Consider the following 21,495-nt stretch of genomic DNA (forward strand, 5'->3'; position numbering starts at 1 on the left):
AAAAGTGCTGAACAAATAGTTATATCGACTATGTCCGTCCTTGCTCGCTCATTAACGTCTTAATAGAAATGCCTTTAATCTGCTTGTCGTCCACTTATGCCACAGTTTGTACGTCTCAATTGTCAGTAGAAACCACATTTGTTTAAGCAATTCAGCCATATCAGCTGTTTTTTTTAAGGCAGTAAATGAGGCTGAATGAACTGTTTTGCTGCTGAACAAGGCTCTGCTGATAACCAGGTGTAGCAGTGGTAAGGTGTTGGGACAGCTTTATTTAGGTCCTAACAGTCTGTGGGCACCGTTTGTCACCGTTATAGTGTAATTAATGTATTGTTTAGTGTTGTGTAGTAGGTTTACTGGCATGTATTTAAAACCATTTTTTGATTGCCCCACCAAGATTTACATGCCAAAATTGTCGCTGGCTGCACCACTTCCACTACCGTGCCCTTGAGAGTCTGTTCATCACAGAGATACCTCCCCATTACCAGACACTGGTTCCAAACACAATGGCTTTCCCAATGCCATCAAAGCAAATACTTCTACGTCTGCTCAAACCTATCACTTGTCAGACGCCCACAAACTCTAGTCAGGCCCTCAGCGAAACCACATCCTGTTTCTACCGCATTTCCCCACAACGGGTATCAACCTCCACCTTCTCCTACTAGTCCGACACACCAACCATTCCTGCCCCATTCCTGCACTCTTCCCTAAACCCAGAACCTAGACCGGGCCCACACCAATGCTCACTCCTGTCACCAAGCAGAAGGCACAGAATCCTTAATAAGTGCCCCTTCAGTTCCTTTTGGAGGGACCAGCTCAACCTTGGTTCACTACCAAGGGCAGCTCCGCTAGCACAACCTCAGCCTATGGCCGGGGGTTGGCCCTGCCAGCAGGCTCAGCACAGCCACAGTTCACGACTTGGGGCTGACTATCCATGCCAAAACCCTCATAACAAACTCTCAACTACTACCCCTTCCAACATATTTGTCAGATGGCGAGAAACTGGACTATAGTTTATAGTGCAGTTTTGGGTGGAGCGCTTTAAAGGTGCTGCATGGTCAATCCGACGTCTGCACTGGCCCTGCAGCATTTACGGTGATATAGCTGTTGTGAAGGAAGTTGTCAAGGAAGTAAGTTTGTGTTTATACAGAACCTGCCACACTCACCTACCGTCAACCAATCATGTCAATGCGGACCTATACAGACCCTCTGTATTGTTACAGAATTTGAGAGGCGCACGACGATACGGTATGGAGCTTAATTTGGCCTCTGTGTGCCTCCGGACGCTCCGCAATTGCGTCACACCATCCATACGGCACCTCTGACCAGATTTTCAGATCAAGCATAAATTGGCTCTTGACTTTCATATAAAACACTTAACAGCAACAGCAACATCCATATATGGGCTTGTTCTTCCATATTGGAATGCAGCCTTAGATTAGAAACTCCCAGACATCCATATTGGAACACGGCCAATCGGCAAGGAACTCCATCTATGGACATAGTGCCGTGGTTATGCCAATTTGCCAGCATCCAATCTTCATTAGCCACAAGCCTGAATTCAATTACTTCATCAACCACCCTCATGTAATTTAAATGGCATTCTTAGTCACACATTTGAATTTCTGACAAACAGTGTGTATAGTGGTTCATGGTGATCCATTCAGCCACTGTCCAGGCACAATGGTGGGTCAGTGAAACCTTGGTCCATGACTGGTGCCAAGCCAGCACAACCACGGTTCACAACCGAGGGCTGACCCTTCCAGTGGGCATGCTACTGATATCAAACCAAATTGTATTAGTCACAGTGAAATGATTACTTACGAGTCCCTAACCAACAATGCAGTTTTTTAAAAATCAGATAAGATTAAGAAATAAATTAAAGAGCAGCAGTAAAATAACAATGGCGAGACTATACAGTGCCTTGAAAAAGTATTCACCCCCTTGGCATTTTTCCTGTTTTGATGCAATACAACCTGTATTTTAATTGATCTTTATTTGGATTTCATGTAATGGACATACACAAAATAGTCCAAATTGGTGAAGAGAAATTACAAAGGTTACTTGTTTAAAAATAATAATAATTAAAGTGGTGGGTGCACATGTATTCACCCCCTTTGCTATGAAGCCCCTAAATAAAGATCTGGTGCAACCAATTACCTTCAGAAGTAAAATAATTAATTCAGTAAAGTCCACCTGTGTGCAAGTGTCACATGATCTGTCACATGATCTCAGTTCATATATATTTACACCTGTTCTGAAAGGCCCCAGAGTCCGCAACACCACTAAGCAAGAGGCACCACCAAGCAAGCGACACTATGAAGACCAAGGAGCTCTCCAAACGGGTCAGGGACAAAGTTGTGGAGAACAGATCAGGGTTGGGTTATAAAAAAAATATCCGAAACTTTGAACATCCCACAGAGCACCAATATATCCATTCTAAAAAAATTGGAAAGAATATGGCACCACAACAAACCTGCCAAGCGAGGGACGCCCACCAAAACTCAAAGACCAGGCAAGGAAGGCATTAATCAGAGAGGCAACAAAGAGAAACAAACAAAGATAACCCTGAATGAGCTGCGAAGCTCCACAGCCGAGATTGGAGTATCTGTCCGTAGGACGACTTTAAGACATACACTCCACAGAGGAGGAGTGGCCAGAAAAAAAGCCATTGCTTAAAGAAAAAAATAAGCAAACACATTTGGTGTTCGCCAAAAGGAATGTGGGAGACTCCTCAAACATATGAAAGAAGGTACTCTGGTCAGATGAGACTAAAATGTAGCTTTTTGGCCATCAAGGAAAATGCTATGCCTGCGGCAAACCCAACACCTCCCATCACCCTGAAAAGAGCATCCCCACAGTGAAGCATGGTGGTAGCAGCATCATGCTGTGGGGATGTTTTTCATCGGCAGGGACTGGGAAACTGGTCAGATTTGAAGAAATTATGGATGACGGTAAATAAAGGGAAATTCTTGAGGGAAACCTATTTCAGTCTTCGACAGATTTGAGGCTGGGACAGAGGTTTACCTTCCAGCAGGACAATGACCCTAAGCATACTGCTAAAGCAACACTCGAGTGGTTTAAGGGGAAACATACAGTTCAAGTCAGAAGTTTACGCACACCTTATCCAAATACGTTTAAACTCAGTTTTTCACCATTCCTGACATTTAATCCTAGTAGAGATTCCCTGTTTTAGGTCAGTTGAGGATCACCACTTTATTTTAAGAATGTAAGAAGAATTTATTTCAACTTTGATTTCATTGATCACATTCCCAGTGGGTGAGAAGTTTACATACACTCAATTAATATTTGGTAGCATTGCCTTTAAATTGTTTAACTTGGGTCAAACGTTTCGGGGAACCTTCCACAATAAGTTGGGTGAATTTTGGCCCGTTCCTCCTTACCGAGCTGGTGTAACTGTGTCAGGTTTGTAGGCCTCCTTGCTCGCACACGCTTTTTCAGTTCAGCCCACACATTTTCTATAGGATTGAAGTCAGGGCTTTGTGATGGCCACTCCAATACCTTGACTTTGTTGTCCTTAAAACTTATTCAGGCTAGGGGGCAGTATTCGGAAGTTTGGATGAATGAGGCGCCCAAAATAAACTGCCTGTTACTCAGGCCCAGAAGCTAGGATATAATTGGTAGTATTGGATAGAAAACACGCAAATTTTTCCAAAACTGTACAAATAATGTCTGTGAATATAACAGAACTGATATGGCAGGCGAAAACCCGAGGACAATCCATCCAGAATTTTTTCCCCCAGCTCACCACTGACTTCAATGGCTGGGAATGGAAATATAAAAAGAAGACCTCCCAGATTGCTGTTCTTAGGGCTTCCACTAGATGACAACAGTCATTAAAAATAGTTAAAAGCTTGTTTTTTTTTCATTTCTAGAATGTGTAGTTTTTCTAAGTGGCTCCCATTTTGGCTGTAGAGTTTGTTGCGCGTTCCAGTGAGGGTGTGCACTTCGTTATTTATCTCCGGTAATGGTCTCCGGTATTCTGTCTTAATTGTTATCTTTTATTTACATATTAGGATACCTGAGGATTGAATAGGGACGTTGTTTGATATGATTGGAAGAAGTTTATTGGTAACTTAAGGGATTCATTTGTATGCATTTTGAACGAGGGAAACCGGTGGATTACTGAGTCTTACTTTTTTGGGATATAAAGAAGGACTTTATCGAACAAAAGGACAATTTGTTATGTAGCTGGGACCCTTGTGATTGCAACCAGATGAAGATCTTCAAAGGTAAGTGATTCATTTTACCGCTATTTCTTCTAGGTTGGAAAATGTATGTAATATTTTGTGTGCGGGGCACTGTCCACAGATAACTGCATGGTGTGCTTTCGCCGTAAAGCTGACAAAGCAGCTGGATTAACAAGAAGTTAAGCTTTTAAATGATGATTGACACTTGTATTTTCATGACTGTTTAATATTACAAAATCTGTCATTTGAATTTGTCGCTCTGCAATTTCACCGTATGTTCCGTAAGAAGTTAAGCCATTTTGCCACAACTTTGGAAGTATGATTGGGGCCATTGTCCATTTGGAAGACCCATTTGCGACCAAGCTGTAACTTCCTGATTGATGTCTTGAGATGTTGCTTCAGTATATCCACATAAGTTTCCCTACCTCATTATGCCATCTATTTTGTGAAGTGCACCAGTCTCTCCTGCTGAAAAGCACCCCCACAACATGATGCTGGCACCCCCGTGCTTCACGATTGGGAAGGTGTTCTACGGCTTGCAATCCTCCCCCTTTTTCCTCCAAACATAACAATGGTCATTATGGTCAAACAGTTCTATTTTTGTTTCATCAGACCAGAGGACATTTCTCTAAAAAGTACGATCTTTGTCCCTATGTGCAGTTGCAATCCGTAGTCTGGCTTTTTTATGGTTGTTTTGGAGCAATGGCTTCTTCCTTGCTGAACGGCCTTTCAGGTTATGTCGATATAGGACTCATTTTACTGTGGATATAGATACTTTGTACCTGTTTCCTCCAGCATCTTCGCAAGGTCCTTTGCTGTTGTTCTGGGATTATTTGCACTTTTCGCACCAAAGTACGTTCATCTCTAGGAGACAGAACAAGTCTCTTTCCTGAGCAGTGTGACGGCTGTGTGGTCCCATGGTGTTTATACTTGCGTACTATTGTTTGTACAGATGAACGTGGTACATTCAGGTGTTTGGAAATTGCTCCCAAGGATGAACCAGACTTGTAGAGGTCTACAATTTTTTCTGAGGTCTTGGCTGATTTCTTTAGATTTTCCCATAATGTCAAGCAAAGAGGCACTGAGTTTGAAGGTAGGCCCTGAAAGACATACACAGGTACACCTCCAATTGTCTAAAATTTTGTCAATTAGCCTATCAGAAGCTTCTAAAGCCATGACAACATTTTATGGACTTTTCCAAGCTGTTTAAAGGCACAGTCAATTTAGTGTATGTAAACTTCTGACCCACTGGAATTGTGATACAGGGAAATAATCTGTCTGCAAACTATTGTTGGAAAAATTACTTTTGCCATGCACAAAATAGATGTCCTAATCGATTTGCCAAAACAATAGTTTGTTAACAAAAAATGTGTGGAGTGGTTGAAAAATGAGTTTTAATGACTCCAACCTAGTGTATGTAAACTTCCGACTAAATATCTTGGAATGACCTAATCAAAGCACAGACCTCAATCCAATTGAGAATCTGTGGTATGACTTAAAGATTGATGTACACCAGCGGAACCTATCCAACTTGAAGGAGCTGAAGCAGTTTTGCCTTGAAGAATGGGCAAAAATCCCAGTGGCTCGATGTGCCAAGCTTATAGAGACATACCCCAAGAGACTTGCACCTGTAATTACTGCAAAGCTGGCTCTACAAAAAAATTGACTTTGGGGGGTGGGGGGTGAATAGTTATGCACAGTCAGTTTTCTGTTTGTTTTTTTGTCTTATTTCTTGTTTGTTTTACAAGAAAAAATATTTTAAATCTTAAAAGTGGTTGGAATGTCGTGTAAATCAAATGATACAAACCCCTCCAAAAATCTAGTTTGACTCCAGGTTGTAAGGCAACATAATATAAAAAATGGCAAGGGGGGTGAATACTTTCACAAGCCACTATATACAGGGTGGTACCGGTAAGGAGCCTAAGTGCGGGGGCACCGGTTAGTTGAGGTAATATGTACATGTAGGTACTTATTAAAGTGACTGTGCATAGATGATAACAACAGAGAGTAGCAGCAGTGTAAAAGAGGGGGAAGGGGATGTGGGGGACAATGCAAATAAACGTATTAAAAAAAGAACTTAACAGATCTTCATTGCAAAAGGGTTTGAACACTGTTTCCCATGCTTGTTCAATGAACAATGAACAATTAATGAACATGCACCTGTGGAACGGTCGTTAAGACACTAAAAGATTACAGACGGTAGGCAATTAAGGTCACAGTTATGAAAACTTAGGACACTAAAGAGACCTTTCTACTGATTCTGAAAACCCCAAAAATAAAGATACCCAGGTTCCCTGCTCATCTATGTGAATGTGCCTTAGTCATGCTGCAAGGAGGCATGAGGACTGCAGATGTGGCCAGGGAAATAAATTGCAATGTCCGTACTGTGAGACGCCGAAGACACCGCTACAGGGAGATAGTACAGACAGCTGATCATCCTCGCAATGGCAGACCATGTGTAACAACACCTGCATAGTATCAGTACATCCGAACATCACACCTGTGTGACAGGTACAGGATGGCAACAACTGCCCAAGTTACACCAGGAACGCACAATCCCTCCATCACTGCTCAGACTGTCCGCAATAGGCTGAGAGAGGCTGGACTGAGGGCTTGTAGGCCTGATGTAAGGCAGGTCCTCACCAGACATCACCGGCAACAACGTCGCCTATGGGCACAAACCCCACCGTCGCTGGACCAGACAGGACTGGCAAAAGGTTGTCTTCACTGACGAGTCACGGTTTTGTCTCACCAGGGGTGATGGTCAGATTTGCGTTTATCGTAGAAAGAATGTTACAGGGAAGACATCCTCCTCCCTCATGTGGTACCCTTCTTGCAGGCTCATCCTGACATGACCCTCCAGAATGACAATGCCACCAGCCATACTGCTCGTTCTGTGCGTGATTTCCTGCAAGACAGGAATGTCAGTGTTCTACCATGGCCAGCAAAGAGCCTGGATCTCTATCCCATTGAGCACGTCTGGGACCTGTTGGATTGGAGGGTGAGGGCTAGGGCCATTCCCCCCAGAAATATCCGGGAACTTGCAAGAGCCTTGGTGGAAGAGTGGGGTAACATCTCACAGCAAGACCTGGCAAATATGGTGCAGTCCATGAGGAGGAGATGCACTGCAGTACTTAATGCAGCTGGTGGCCACACCAGATACTGACTGTTACTTTTGATTTTGACCCCCCTTTGTTCATGGACACATTCCATTTATGTTAGTCACATGTCTGTAGAACTTGTTCAATTTAGGTCTCAGTTGTTGAATCTTGTTATGTTCATACAAATATGTATTTTCTGAAAATAAACGCAGTTGACAGTGAGAGGACGTTTCTTTTTTTGCTGAGTTTATTCTGGGTAGCCATGCTTAGGTGTTCAGGAGTCTTATGGCTTGGGGTAGAAGCTATTTAGAAGCCACTTGGACCAAGACATGGCGTTCCTGTACCACTTTCCATGCGGTAGCAGAGAGAACAGTCTATGACTAGGGTGGCTGGAGTCTTTGACAATTTTTAGGGCCTTCCTCTGACACCTCCTCGTATAGAGGTCCTGGATGGCAGGAAGCTTGGCCCCAGTGATGTACTGGGCTGTTCGCACTACCCTCTGTAAGTGCCTTGCGGTCGGAGGCCGAGCAGTTGCCATACCAAGCAGTGATGCAACCAGTCAGGATTCTCTCGATGGTGCAGCTGTAGAACCTTTTGAGTATCTGTGGGCCCATGCCAAATCTTTTCAGTCTCCTGAGGGGGAATAGGTTTTGTCGTGCCTTCTTCACAACTATCTTGGTGTGCTTGGACCATGTTAGTTTGTTGGTGATGTGGACACCAAGGAACTTGAAGCTCTCAACAATCATCTCCCTTGTCTTGATCACATTGAGGGAGAGGTTGTTGTCCTGGTAAACAGCCAGGTCTTTGACCTCCTCCCTATAGGTTGTCTCGTTGTTGTGGGTGATCAGGCCTACCGCTGTTGTGTCATCAGCAAACTTAATGATGGTGTTGTTGTCGTGCCTGGCCATGCAGTCATCAGTGAACATGGAGTACAGGAGGGGACTGAGCACGCACCCCTGAAGGGCTCCTGTGTTGAGGATCAGCGTGGCGACTGTGTTGTTACCTACTCTTACCACCTGCAGGCGGCCCGTCTGGAAGTCCAGTTGCAGGGAGCTGTTTAGTCCCAGGGTCCTTAACTTATTGATGAGCTTTGATGGCACTATGGTGTTGAACACTGAGCTGTAGTCAATGAACAGCATTCTCACATAAGCGTTCCTTTTGTCCAGGTGGGAAAGGGCAGTGTGGAGTGCAATAGAGATTTTATCATCTGTGGATCTGTTGGGACGGTATGCAAATTGGAGTGGGTCTAAGGGATAATGGTGTGGGTCTGGGATAATGGTGTTGATGTGAGTAATGACCAGCCTTTCAAAGCACTTCATGGCTACAGACATGTGTTCTTGGACACAGGCACTATGGTGGTCTGCTTATAATTATAAAACATGTTGGTATTACAGACTAGGACAGGGAGAGGTTGAAAATGTCAGTGAAGACACTTGCCAGTTGGTCAGCACATGCTCACAGTACACGTCCTGGTAATCCATCTGAATGTTGACCTGTTTAAAGGTCTTGCTCACATCGGCTGCGGAGAGCCGGGACAGAGTCTCCCGGAACAGCTGGTGCTCTCATTCATGTTTCAGTGTTATTTGCCTCGAAGTGAGCATAGAAGTAGAAATAGTTTAGCTCATCTGGAGGCTCGAGTGTCACTGGGCAGCTCTCGGCTGTGCTTCCCTTTATAGTCTCCTGCCACATCCGAAGAGCATCAGAGTTGGTGTAGTACGATACGATCTTAGTCCTGTATTGACGCTTTGCCTGTTTGATGGTTCATCGGAGAGCCTAGCGGGATTTCTTATAAGCTTCTGGGTTAGAGTCCCGCTCCTTGAAAGCGGCAGCTCTAGCCTTTAGCTCAGCGCGGATGTTGCGTGTAATCCGTGGCTTCTGGTTGGGGTATGTACGTACAGTCTTTGTGGGGATGACGTCATCGATGCACTTATTGATGAAGCCAATGACTGATGTATAGGGTTAAAATATAGGGTTAAACTGAGCATGCGCATTTGTGTGTGCGCGAGAATGAGTGGTTGACATAGTGAGTACGTCAATTAGTGAGGAAGGAGATGCATGTCTGACAAGACAAGATGCCGATGGCAGAATGAATAAGGTGAATGCAAATTAAATCACATTGCTTCCAAGATGCTCAGGAGGATAACATAAACAGAAGTGATGTTTTACTTTTTCTTATTATTATATTTTCCTTTCCTGGCATCTCACCACAGCACAACCCTCAGGCCATAATGACTCAACATATTGCATACTTTGAGATAGAAGATTCAGAATACTTTGGATTTTTTGGGGGTTTGTTTATGAAAGTCGTCATGTCTCTGTTTCCTATTAGATGCATTCACAGTACCTGTGCATACCCAGACTTCTTCCTGGATTTTAGCAGTAACTGTGGAACAATTAGACACACTAATCTCCCAGCACCCAGCCTTCACCCCACTATGAATAATTTAACATTTATCCACCTGGAGCTGATAAGAGGAAATTGTATTTCCCTCCACTGATCGACAATAAGAGAAGAGGCTGTCTGCATTCCCCTGGCAATGGGGATTCAGTTTTACCCAAATGTAATCAGACTAAAATGTCTGAAGTTGTGCCATGTTAGGAAACCTCAGTTGTGAGAAACTGCCTCCAGTTTAGCAGTAGCAATGGGTAATCAACGCCTGCTGAGATGACTCTACCACCAGAGGCTTCTCCTGGGGCTTTGATTCTGATTGAATCTAGGTAGACATTTCCAAGGCCTTCTCCAGTGAGTCAAACAGTCTGTTATATAAAATAGATGGATTGGCCAACAATTATCATCCTTCAATATGTGCCTAATTGTTACTGTAGCAACATACAGTATGTCGGCTCAGTTTGGAGTTCAAGGCTAAGGGTAACTACACGAACCTGTGGGAAAAGGAGACTGTGCTTTTAATATTCTCAGCACAGCATCTGTCTCAGCATCCATCAGACAAACAGCACAGTGGTGGGCCAAATTACACTTCTATTATTGCTTTTCATTACCCTGTTCTCTCACTCTCTCTCTGTCTCTCTGGCCAATTTCATTGTAAGAACCTTAAGTTTAAAATAATTGAATCTAAAAGGTTGCTGTCATTTCACAAAGAAAATGTATGAATACATAAATGGAAAATAAAAATGAATGCCAGGAAATAAATGTTTATCAGTAGAGGCACACAAGTGGCAGAATGATTACGGACATGTGGTGATACAGAAATAACAGGGTGAACATGTTTGTATTCCTTCTGCTCAGCTAAAAACCAACACATTAAGTCAATTCAAGCCATTAAAGCATGCATAAATTAAATACCAGTTTTGTAATGCCTCAGCATTGTAATCCTTTTAACCACACACAAACATTTTAGTATAATGCTTCATGTAGAACAAGGAACACAGAGCATTCACCCTGAATAATTAAAGCTGATTTGCCTTCGCATTGCCTTCGGTGGAGATGAGGGTAGGAGGTATAGACAGCAAGCCTTGAACCTCAGCATGACCTCTATCCAGGAGAGCGAAATAAAGAGAGAGAGAAACTCCTTCTGTATAATGATCAGACATTCACAGAGCTTTTCTCCTGATCTATGGTGACTCACAGGGGTTATGTAAACGATCGGGGTCTTGACCAGGTCTCAAACTTTGCAACTTGAAACAAACTTCATCTGTAGATGACAAAGTCGTGTGACATCATCATGCTCCCTTTTCTTATTTTGCTCTATCATTCCTATGGCCGGTTATGCCATATAATAGGTCCACGGTCAAACAGAGAAAGTCCAGCTAAATTCCAAAATCATAAGAACATTCACGCGTACATTCCTCCAACCCAACCAATAATTCAATTGGTTCAGACAGGGTCATTTTGATTCCTTGGGGGAGAGAGAAAATCAGTCCCACTTTTGTTTATCAACTTCTCTCCAGGGCAATAATGCCAATAGTTTACTTTATCCATCTCATATGGGGTTATACACACAAACACAATCATTCAATTCGGAGGCTTGCACCTCATAGTGATTTGCCATCAAGGACACAGTGGTACAGTAGGAGAATGCCATTTTGCCCATCCTGCTTCGAGAAATGAAAGAAGATATGAAAGGAGAAATTATAAATTGTTCTTATAACATTTTATTTATCTCAATTTTCATGAGTCAGTGCCATTTGTCAGATCATGCCTCAAGTGTTCACATGTATTCTTCCTGCCACATTGCAAACTTAAACACACATTTTCTGAAGGAGGTTTGTCTCGGGGTATGTCTGTAGATGAAGTAATTTATTATGCCTTGGGTGAAAGTTTACAACAGGATCAGAATAGCTACCCAGACCCATTCTGTCTACCATTTATGTTTACCTAGACCCCTCAACCGTTTAACCAAAACGTATACATGTGCAGTGCATCTCACTGGGCAAAATATCAGTCTATAGCCGACATATGTCACTGACTGTAGATGATGAAATGTAAAAGGAAGACGTAGGAGTGAGAAAGAAAGAAGGGGTGGTGGTGTCTCAGTGTTGAATATTAGGTGATGCGCGTCTCTAGCGCCTGCATTTCTCTGACTGAGGACCGCAGCAGACCGATTCCTCAGTGCGCTACAGGGGGTGTGCGCGTCTGGGTATAAGTCATACATACCGTCTGAATAGTTATACCAGTCCATACGAAAAACATCTATACTTTCAGTATACTTTATTTATACTTTGAGCATACTTGTACTGTCGAATAACGCTATGTTTGGAAGACATTTGGGGATAACAAGGTAAGCCATTCCCGTATTTCCATGATTTGATGAAATATTGTTCTTGAATTTATTATTCTAAACGAACTGGTGGGAATGTTTGTCAACTCTGTTAGGCCGAATCTGTAAATACAATGTCTGGCCTATACATTATTGAAATAAGTCATAATTTTAGTTTTTGTTTTATTTAAACAGTTTGAGAGAAAATGTATGAGAACTGTAGACTATAATTCAATGCATAGTCTGCCCTCGGTCATTTGCATCACATTTTCTGCACCATTTCACTACCAATCAGAAACCTTTCAAAATGATATAAGATGGGCATTTTGTGCCGACATAAATTGCATTAGTAGGCTATAAGCAATCAGAACCTTGCTTTGGGCACATCACGTAGGCTGCATTTAGACATGCAGCCTTATTCTAATATCAATCAGATCAGCTCTGAAAAAGATCTGATGTGAAAAGACCAATTGGTGGAAAAAATATCGGAATTGGGCTTCCTATCTAAACTCCTCCTATATGTCTATTTTTTGTGACATTGAAATTGTTGCTCCTCAAAACATAAAATGAATGAATCAATCGACCAAACAATAAATTAAAATTTAGCACCACAATAACAACATAATTATTCTACAAAACAACCAGTCAACTATGAGGACATTAGGCTACTAGAAAGCATTGGTGGTATGAGAAAAAAAAAGGAAAAGAAATGTCCCTGTAAACACAAAACACAATAGTCCAGGTAGACTGTTATGTTCACGGATAGGCTTGTCCTGGGAGTATGTTAAGTTTTCAAACCCTTTGAGAGCACAAAAACAATTGAAGAGTTTAATTCCAAAAGGCTATATCCCACAAGTTTTCACATTTATGTTTTTTTCACCAGAAATGATTGCTTATGGGCATGTTCATGTGTGTGTAAAGTATGACTGTTTTCACGTTTTTCATTCATAGATTTTGGGTGTGTATTAAAATTAGTATTTTTGCAAAACGCTATACACTAAGTGTACAAAACATTAGGAACACCTGCTCTTTCCATGACATAGACTGACCAGGTGAAAGCTATGATTGATGTTCCTTGTAAATCCACTTCAATCATTGTAGATGAAGGGGAAGAGACAGCTTAAATAAGAAGAGAGAATATTTAAGTGCCTTTTGAACAGGGTATGGTAGAAGACACCAGGCGCAACAGTTTGAGTGTGTCAAGAACTGTAATGCTACTGGGTTCTTTACGTCAGCAGTTTCCCATGTGTATCAAGAATGGTCCACCACCACCACCCAAAGGACATCCAGTCAACTTGATACAACTGTGGGAAGCATTGGAGTCAACATGGGCCAGCATCCCTGTGGAACACTTTCGACTCCTTGTCCAGTCCATGCCCCAACGAATTGAGGCTGTTCTGAGGGCAAAAGGGGGTGCAACTCAATATTAGGAAGTTGTTCCTAATGTTTTGTACACTCAGTGGATGTCCATTGTTTAGCTTGAATGGAATATTTTTATGCTGTATATTTGACTGTGATATTTGGTTGCCTCACCTAGCTATCTTAAAATGAATGCACTAATTAAGTCACACTGGATAAGAGCATCTGCTAAATGACAAACATGTCACATTTAAATGTTACTTACAGATCTCATATATATATTATTTATGTAGTTCTTTATATAAAAAATGGTTATTTGTTACATTTGACTGTGTGAAACCTAGCAGTACTGCTTATTTCTCTGAGACTAGCTAGTTTTCTATCCAATTAGCAGCAGGTGTTCATGCAAATATAAAAACATTTGCATGAAAACAATATGCGCGTTTTCCGTCCTTAGATGTGTTTCCATTAGATTGACTTGATAAAAGGCTGTGTGTGATGACGTAATGCACATAAAAAGGACTTTTGCGGTTCAATTTCCATGCACCGAATAGAAAATACCCTTAAATGTGCGTGTATCTTGTCTCGTATCAAACTCTCTGGGCATCTAAACAAAAGTCAATCAGCTCAAAGATAAATTCCACTACTTATTCCACATTACTGAATTCAGCATAATAACCCTTATCTGTTATTGTCTTTAATCCTGCTGGACCAAGTGACCAGCACAGAGATTCTGCTGCGTTGAGATAGCTCTATCACTAGCCCTTGTCCTGCTCCACCAACATTTACACCCATATTGATGTTGAGTGAAATTATCACCCCAGTTCAATCCCATGCCTGTCATCTGACTGCTGGGTTAATGCCTGTGTCAAGATGTATTGCAAAAGGAAATGGAAACATGGCATTATACTGGGAAAGATGGGTTAATTGTGGGCATTGGGGGGAGATCACAATGAATGCTGGATTGGCCACTATGGGTGAAAATCCAGCATTTGCAGAACGAGGAAATTAGGAATATACACAGTGTACAAAACATTAGGAACACCTTCCTAATATTGAGTTGCACCACCTTTTGCCCTCAGAGCAGCCTCAATTCGTTGGGTACTACAAAGTGTTGAAAGCATTCGATAAGGATGCTGCTCTTGACACACTCAAACCGGTGCGCCTGGCACTTTCTACCATATCCCGTTCAAAGGCACTTAAATATTCACAGAGGGTGAATACACACACAATCCATGTCTCAATTGTCTCAAGGCTTAAAAATCCTTCGTTAACCCGTCTCCTCCCCTTCATCTACACTGATTGAAGTGGATTTAAGAGGGGACTTCAATAAGGGATCATAACTTTCACCTGGATTCACCTGGTCAGTCTGTGTCATGGAATGACCAGGTGTTCCTAATGTTTGGTACACTCAATGTATGTATGATTATTGAACTGCATGCACCGTACAAGTGAGTGGAAATAGCTGTAAGTAGCAGTAGAGGTATTGTTGTCTGTTTACTCCAATCAACATAGGGATGGTAAAAAAATAAATATGTATAAATAAAAAATAATGAGTATTAGGAATTATGCAAACAATTAAATTGATAGAACCCACAATATATCTACAATATTATTAACGTACTCACACACTGCCCATTACAGAGTTAGCACATGTTGCTGCCTGATTTATGACCCAGGTGAAAATTAGCTTTTGTTTTATGTAAAAAAACAATTACCTCTATGGTTTGATGGTTTCCCTCATAACTTACGTTATGACTACCAATGATTCTGTGTCAGTGGAGCTGGTGTTTGAAGTAGATGGTGTTATGCATCAGGAGTCAAATCGACAGACAGATTCAGTAATGTTATTTTGATGAAAAGGAAATCGAAAATGGTGTGTTTATTGAAGCGGGACCTCTGGTGGTATTTAATGATGTGTGAAGTGAAGAAATCTTTACAGAGCACCTCTCTCTCGGGGAAGAAGATATTTGGCACGTTAATGCATTTCTACAGCACACCCATCATGTTATTGTTGTTTTTTGCTGTCTTGTGGTTTTATTTAGGATTACTATAAATCATTTTTATATCCTTTTATGTGATGGATGCCTGGCATATGGTTGTAAAACTAGATGAATGCTTACTCAGTCTCAGTCTTATTCAGTCTTATTTGCAGCAGTGACTATTCACTGGGCATGAACTGGTTGACTATTCACTGGGCATGAACTGGTTGACTATTCACTGGGCATGAACTGGTTGACTATTCACTGGGCATGAACTGGTTGACTATTCACTGGGCATGAACTGGTTGACTATTCACTGGACATGAACTGGTTGACTATTCACTGGGCATGAACTGGTTGACTATTCACTGGGCATGAACTGGTTGACTATTCACTGGGCATGAACTGGTTGACTATTCACTGGGCATGAACTGGTTGACTATTCACTGGGCATGAACTGGTTGACTATTCACTGGGCATGAACTGGTTGAATCATGGAACCTTGTTCCAATGTAACTTGTATTGTGACATATTTTCCACGTAGATTCCACATGACAATGCGGTGAAAAATTACATTGAAACAACTTGGACTCAACCAGTTTGTGTCCCGTGGGTACATTTAGGCCTAGATTCAGTCCAGACCAAGGAAGTTCTGCAATATACTGCGCTTGACATTTAAATGTAATTTCCGATTGAGCTGACATTTGCAGTGTTTACCGTGAATGCAGTCTGATGCCGATTCTGATTGAATCCCACCTTAGTTTCTGCCATTCCGTGAAAAAGGGACGGAGCCTGGGAGGATGTCTTTTTTTTATTAACTGCTCTCTTTTTCCTGTGTTTTTAGTGGGACTTTTGCTTAATAAAATCATCCCTCCAGCAAGTTTCTACCATCTCAGTCCCATGGAGGAAGAGACAACATAAACATATTGGATCTTGTTATCACCCAGAAAGCCCTGCAGCCAAACTCCACAGACAAATAGCACAACAATCAGTGGCAGTGCTGAAGATTTACTATCCTGACCTGTCAGTATTTTTTTATGTCTCTGCCAAGGACATGTGATTTGTGCACGCATTGGCAAGGGCTCCTGCCTCCTGGCATCAAAGATCTGTGATTGATGAGGTAGCAACTTTTGCAGTCTTGAGTCACACAAAGGGGAGATACAAATGGTGGACTCCCAACTCCTGAGCTGAAGTTTGCAAAGCTGGCTTCTGATTTAACAGAACATTGCAGTCAATCCCAAAAACATTCAACTAATGAATGAACCATAAACAAAGCCAAAATGGTTCCCTCGGGTGAGAACATAACTTTCCCTGTGTCAGAGAACTGTCCCAACTGCAGCTCCTCTTCCTATGCTGATATGGATAACACTAAGGCTGTGACCCTGGGTCTGGTGCTGGGAGTGTTTGTCATCTTCGGGGTTCTAGGTAACATCCTGGTCATTCTGTCTGTGGTGTGCCACCGCCACCTGCGCTCTGTCACACACTACTTCATCGCCAACCTGGCAGCAGCCGACCTGCTCCTGAGCTCCACCGTGCTGCCCTTCTCTGCCACTTCGGAGGTCCTGGGGCGCTGGGTGTTTGGCCGGCCATTCTGCAGTGCTTGGGCTGCCTTGGATGTTCTCTGCTGCACTGCCTCTATCCTCAGCCTGTGTGTCATCTCTGTGGACCGCTACCTTGCTGTCAGCTACCCGCTGCGCTACCCGGCCATGGCCACTGGGCGGCGCGGCCTGGTCGCAGTGACAGCTCTCTGGGGCCTCTCGGCAGCCATATCCGTGGGTCCGCTCTTCGGCTGGAAGGAGCCCGACCCAGAGGACGAGACTGAGTGCCGGATCACAGAGGAGCCGGGTTATGCTATTTTCTCTGCCCTGGGGTCGTTCTATGTGCCACTGGCTGTCATTCTGGCCATGTACTGCAGGGTGTATGTGGTGGCCAAGCAGAAGTCCCGGGACCTGAGGGAGGGCAGGAAGAGTGAGGGGGGGATGGTCACAAAGGAAGAGGGAGTGACACTGAGGATCCATCGTGGAAATGCCCCTGCTGTGCCAGAGGGCCAGGAGGAGGAGGGAGAAAAGGGCACCATTAGGCGGAGACGCACCACCTTCGCCCTTATGCGCCTGCTGAAGTTTTCCCGGGAGAAGAAGGCAGCCAAGACACTGGGCATTGTGGTTGGCTGCTTCGTTCTCTGCTGGCTGCCCTTCTTCCTGGTTATGCCCATCGGTGGGTATCCCACAATGCCTTTCCTTGCTCTCTATGATATGTATGTGCTGCTGCATGCCTTTCGTTTGGAATTGTTTGCAAATGAAAAAGAGTCGTTAATATGACTAGATGTCTGTCTAATCAACTGTCAAATAACAATATCAGAGGGAACAGCATCACTGAATTAATTAGCATTTTTCTCACAAAAATAATCCTTCTAACTGATTTCCCATAGCAGCATATAAACCCACATTAGTGGATAGAGAATGATTGCCCCACACTGTGTCGTTTTCTAGTAAGGGAAAGCTTCCCTTCCAAATCGCAGAAAAATAAACCCCTCCACTCAACTCAATTGAACTTTAAAATGTAAATCTCCCCCTCTCAATGGAAAAGTGCTGTGACAAAATTGAATGGAAATGAATGTATTGATAGAGACTGAAAGACAGGGAATAATCCACAGGGCCTATTTTCTGCTTTTCTGTTGTTTTAGTTCTGCCACAGCGCACCAAAAACAGTGTTAAGAGTCGTAAGCAAAAGCAACCCTCTATTATACAAATTCAGCGACAAAATCGCTCTTGTTAGCATGGCCATGGGATGAGTCACTTATAACGACAGTTCAGTAATTTGAAAGATATGACAGGGCACAAATGTTGCATTCTATAATACCTTGACCGATGGCAAAAAATATGAATGATAGGAAGATTAAGAGGGGCTATATATGACCATATGACGATACATGTCGCCTACAGTCAAAACCAACATTGCCTCAAAGCTGTCATCCACGTCGTTAATACCCCCACAGAATGTGATTAATGAGATGCAGTATACAGTACAGTATACAGTACAGTATACAGTACAATCCCTAATATTCTTGATTAGGGATTAGAAAGATCTGTTATTCAAGATGAAATGGAGATTGGTGTTGAACTGATGGCCTAAAACACTCATTCTCCTAAATCCTTCTCCTTTGGTCCGGGGAGGTGTATCTGAATGCATCCATACTGTGCATTTCTTATCCTACTTTAGAATGCATTTATACACCAGTCCAATATTAGAATATTGTATTGATTTATTTGTGTTTTATTGTATACATAACAATGGAGTCTACGACCTTGGTTACCCCTGTCGAATGCTCGCTATGCATGTCTGTTTTCTTTTAAAGTACATCAGGAATTAAATTACTGCCATGGAGAAGCAGAGAAAATGAAATGCCAGCGTTGGGTTATACTTCAGGGAAGAAATGAAATGAACAAAAACACTATTCATTATTTGATTCCTAAACCATTATGGACAACAAACATAAAGGGCATGATTTTGTGCTCAGTAAGCAGGCGCCCACAATCACCCTTCCTCTTTCCAAGGCAGCAAAGCATTACTGGAGTTTAGCATTTCACTATGAACAGCACAATATTTCATGCCGACTCTGAGCTGATGCCCCTGAGCTTCTCAGACAGGAATGAAAGAGTTGAATGTTTAAGTCATTTAGAGACAAATCCAGGTATGTTGGCTTTACCAAAGTCTAACCTAGAAAGATAACTTACAAAGTGTTAAGTACACAGTGAACATCAGTATGTCTGCAATTGGAACTATAGTGAAATGGTGTGCGTTAATGTGTGAGCTATCTCTGCTCATCTTATTGTTGGTGTTAATACATACAGAGAATGGCCGATAGAACATGCCAATGATCAATGATTCATATAGACATTGTGAACTTCTGTATGTGTTTAAGTGACAGATCTGTGTGTGTGCTTTCTGTCTGTTCTTTCCACAGGCTCCATATTCCCATCGTACAGGCCACCTGACACCATCTTTAAGATCACCTTCTGGCTGGGCTACCTCAACAGCTGTATCAACCCCATTATCTATCCCTGCTTCAGCCAGGAGTTCAAGAGGGCATTCCTCAACGTTCTGCATGGACGCTGTCTCAGACAGGGGGGCAGGAGCTCCAAATCTTTGGGGTTTGCTTCTTCCTATGGTCCCAGTCCTGGTCCATCGTCTCTTATCAGATCCAAGCCTCCCCCTTCCTCCTCCAGATTCTCCACCAAGCCTCGCCAAGCCCCCTCCCCAGCCTCTCCCTCCTTGGGCTGCTGTAGGACCTTCTCTGGCTCCTCTTCCTCAGTGGGGGTGCCAGGCCATACCCACATTGCTCGGGTCCAGAGTAAAAGCCTGCTGAAGGCGTGGTGCTTTGCAGTGGGGGAAAGAGCGCCACCATTGGGTGCTCCTTGCCAAAGCCCTTCAGCCCTTGCTACATGTCAAGCCAAAGTCCATCGCCTCACCATGGGAGTGAAAGGGGAGGCAGTGTGACTGGGAGCACTAAAGGTCGCTGGATAGTAAAAAATCTCAAATTCTAGGAAAATATGTGATTGTAATTGGCGTGAAGTTAAGTCATATCTATAGACTTGCTGGAGTCAGTCTAGCTATTAACATTAGACTGATGTCTGATGTGTCTTCAGGTTGCAGGGAATGGGAGATAGAACACTGCTCTCAGGGAGAAAGTAACTCACCTGGAGGTAGAGATGTACTGTACTGTATGTGCTGGGATGCAGTGTATAGATAGGAATCAAAATGAGGATACACAGTGTCAGTGTCAGTGTCAGAACAGAAATTGAATACAGAGTACTGAGTTAGTGCAGAGATTGAATGAAAACATGTGCTTTCTGATCACTGAAGAGCAGTGGTGGAAAAATTACCCAATTGTCATACTTGAGTAAAAGTAAAGATAACTTTACTTCAGTCATTTTCTATTAAGGTAACAGTCACCTGAGTAAAATTCTACTTGAGTAAAAGTCTAAAAGTATTTGGTTTAAAATATACTTAAGGATCAAAAGTAAATGTAATTGTTAAAATATACTTAAGTATCAAAAGTAAAAATATAAATAATTTCAAATTCCTTATATTAAGCCAACCAGACGGAACCATTTTCTTATTTTTAATTTATTTATAGTTAGCCAGGGGCACACTCCAACACTCAGACATCATTTACAAACAAAGCATGTGTGTTTAGTGAGTCCGCCAGATCAGGGCAGTAGGGATGACCAGGGATGTTCTGTTGATATGTGTGTGAATGAGGCCATTTTCCTGTCCTGCTCAGCATTCACAATGAAAGTACTTTCGGGTGTCAAGGAAAATGTATGGAGTAAAAAGTACAATATTTTCTGAAGGAATGTGGTGAAGTAAAAGTAGTCAAAAATATAAACAGTCAAGTAAAGTACAGAAACCCCCCCAAAAACGACTTAAGTAGTACTTTAAAGTATTTATACTTAAGTACTTTACACCACTGTTGAAGAGGAGTCCTTCAGGAAAATGTAAATATGTTCAACATTGTCTAAAGTCAATATTTATGACATGCTTAACATCTGACGTGTAGTTTTCACAGTGCTTTGTACCAAACAATGTAACATGTGCTCAGTTCTTGTAAAGTGCAGTGCTGCTGGCATGTACAGTGGCTTGCGAAAGTATTCACCCCCCTTGGCATTTTTCCTATTTTGTTGCCTTACAACCTGGAATTAACATGGATTTTTGGGGGGGTTTGAATCATTTGATTTACACAACATACCTAGCGCTTTGAAGATGCAAAATAGTTTTTCTTGTGAAACAAAAAAGAAATAAGACAAAAAAACGGAGAACTTGAGCGTGCATAACTATTCACCCCCCAAAAGTCAATACTTGTAGAGCCACCTTTTGCAGCAATTACAGCTGCAAGTCTCTTGGGGTATATTTCTATAAGCTTGGCACATCTAGCCACTGGGATTTCTGACCATTCTTCAGGGCAAAACTGCTTCAGCTCCTTCAAGTTGGATGGGTTACGCTGGTGTACAGCAATCTTTAATGTCATTACACAAATTCTCAATTGGATTGAGGTCTCGGGCTTTGACTAGGCCATTCCAAGACATTTAAATGTTTCCCCTTAAATCACTCGAGTGTTGCTTTAGCA

General features: G+C 42.5%; 1 protein-coding gene across 1 annotated transcript; it reads left to right on the top strand.

Moving 5' to 3' along the window:
• Window positions 1-16,648: 16,648 nt before the first annotated feature.
• Window positions 16,649-19,865, top strand: LOC115146920 (alpha-1A adrenergic receptor-like). Its single transcript, XM_029688929.1, has 2 exons — window positions 16,649-17,582; window positions 19,333-19,865. Exons 1-2 carry the CDS (start codon window positions 16,649-16,651, stop codon window positions 19,863-19,865), a joined length of 1,467 nt encoding a protein of 488 aa, XP_029544789.1.
• The last annotated feature ends 1,630 nt before the right edge of the window (window positions 19,866-21,495 follow it).

The sequence above is a fragment of the Oncorhynchus nerka genome, linkage group LG19 (genome assembly GCF_034236695.1).
Source record: "Oncorhynchus nerka isolate Pitt River linkage group LG19, Oner_Uvic_2.0, whole genome shotgun sequence".
NCBI lineage: Eukaryota > Metazoa > Chordata > Actinopteri > Salmoniformes > Salmonidae > Oncorhynchus > Oncorhynchus nerka.

What these genes read in the sequence shown, in the direction of transcription:
- LOC115146920 (XM_029688929.1), top strand. Translation starts at nt 16,649, where the DNA reads ATGGTTCCCTCGGGTGAGAACATAACTTTCCCTGTGTCAGAGAACTGT. An exon ending in CTTCCTGGTTATGCCCATCG is followed by an intron (nt 17,583 to 19,332) that starts GTGGGTATCCCA and finishes TTCTTTCCACAG; the next exon opens with GCTCCATATTCCCATCGTAC.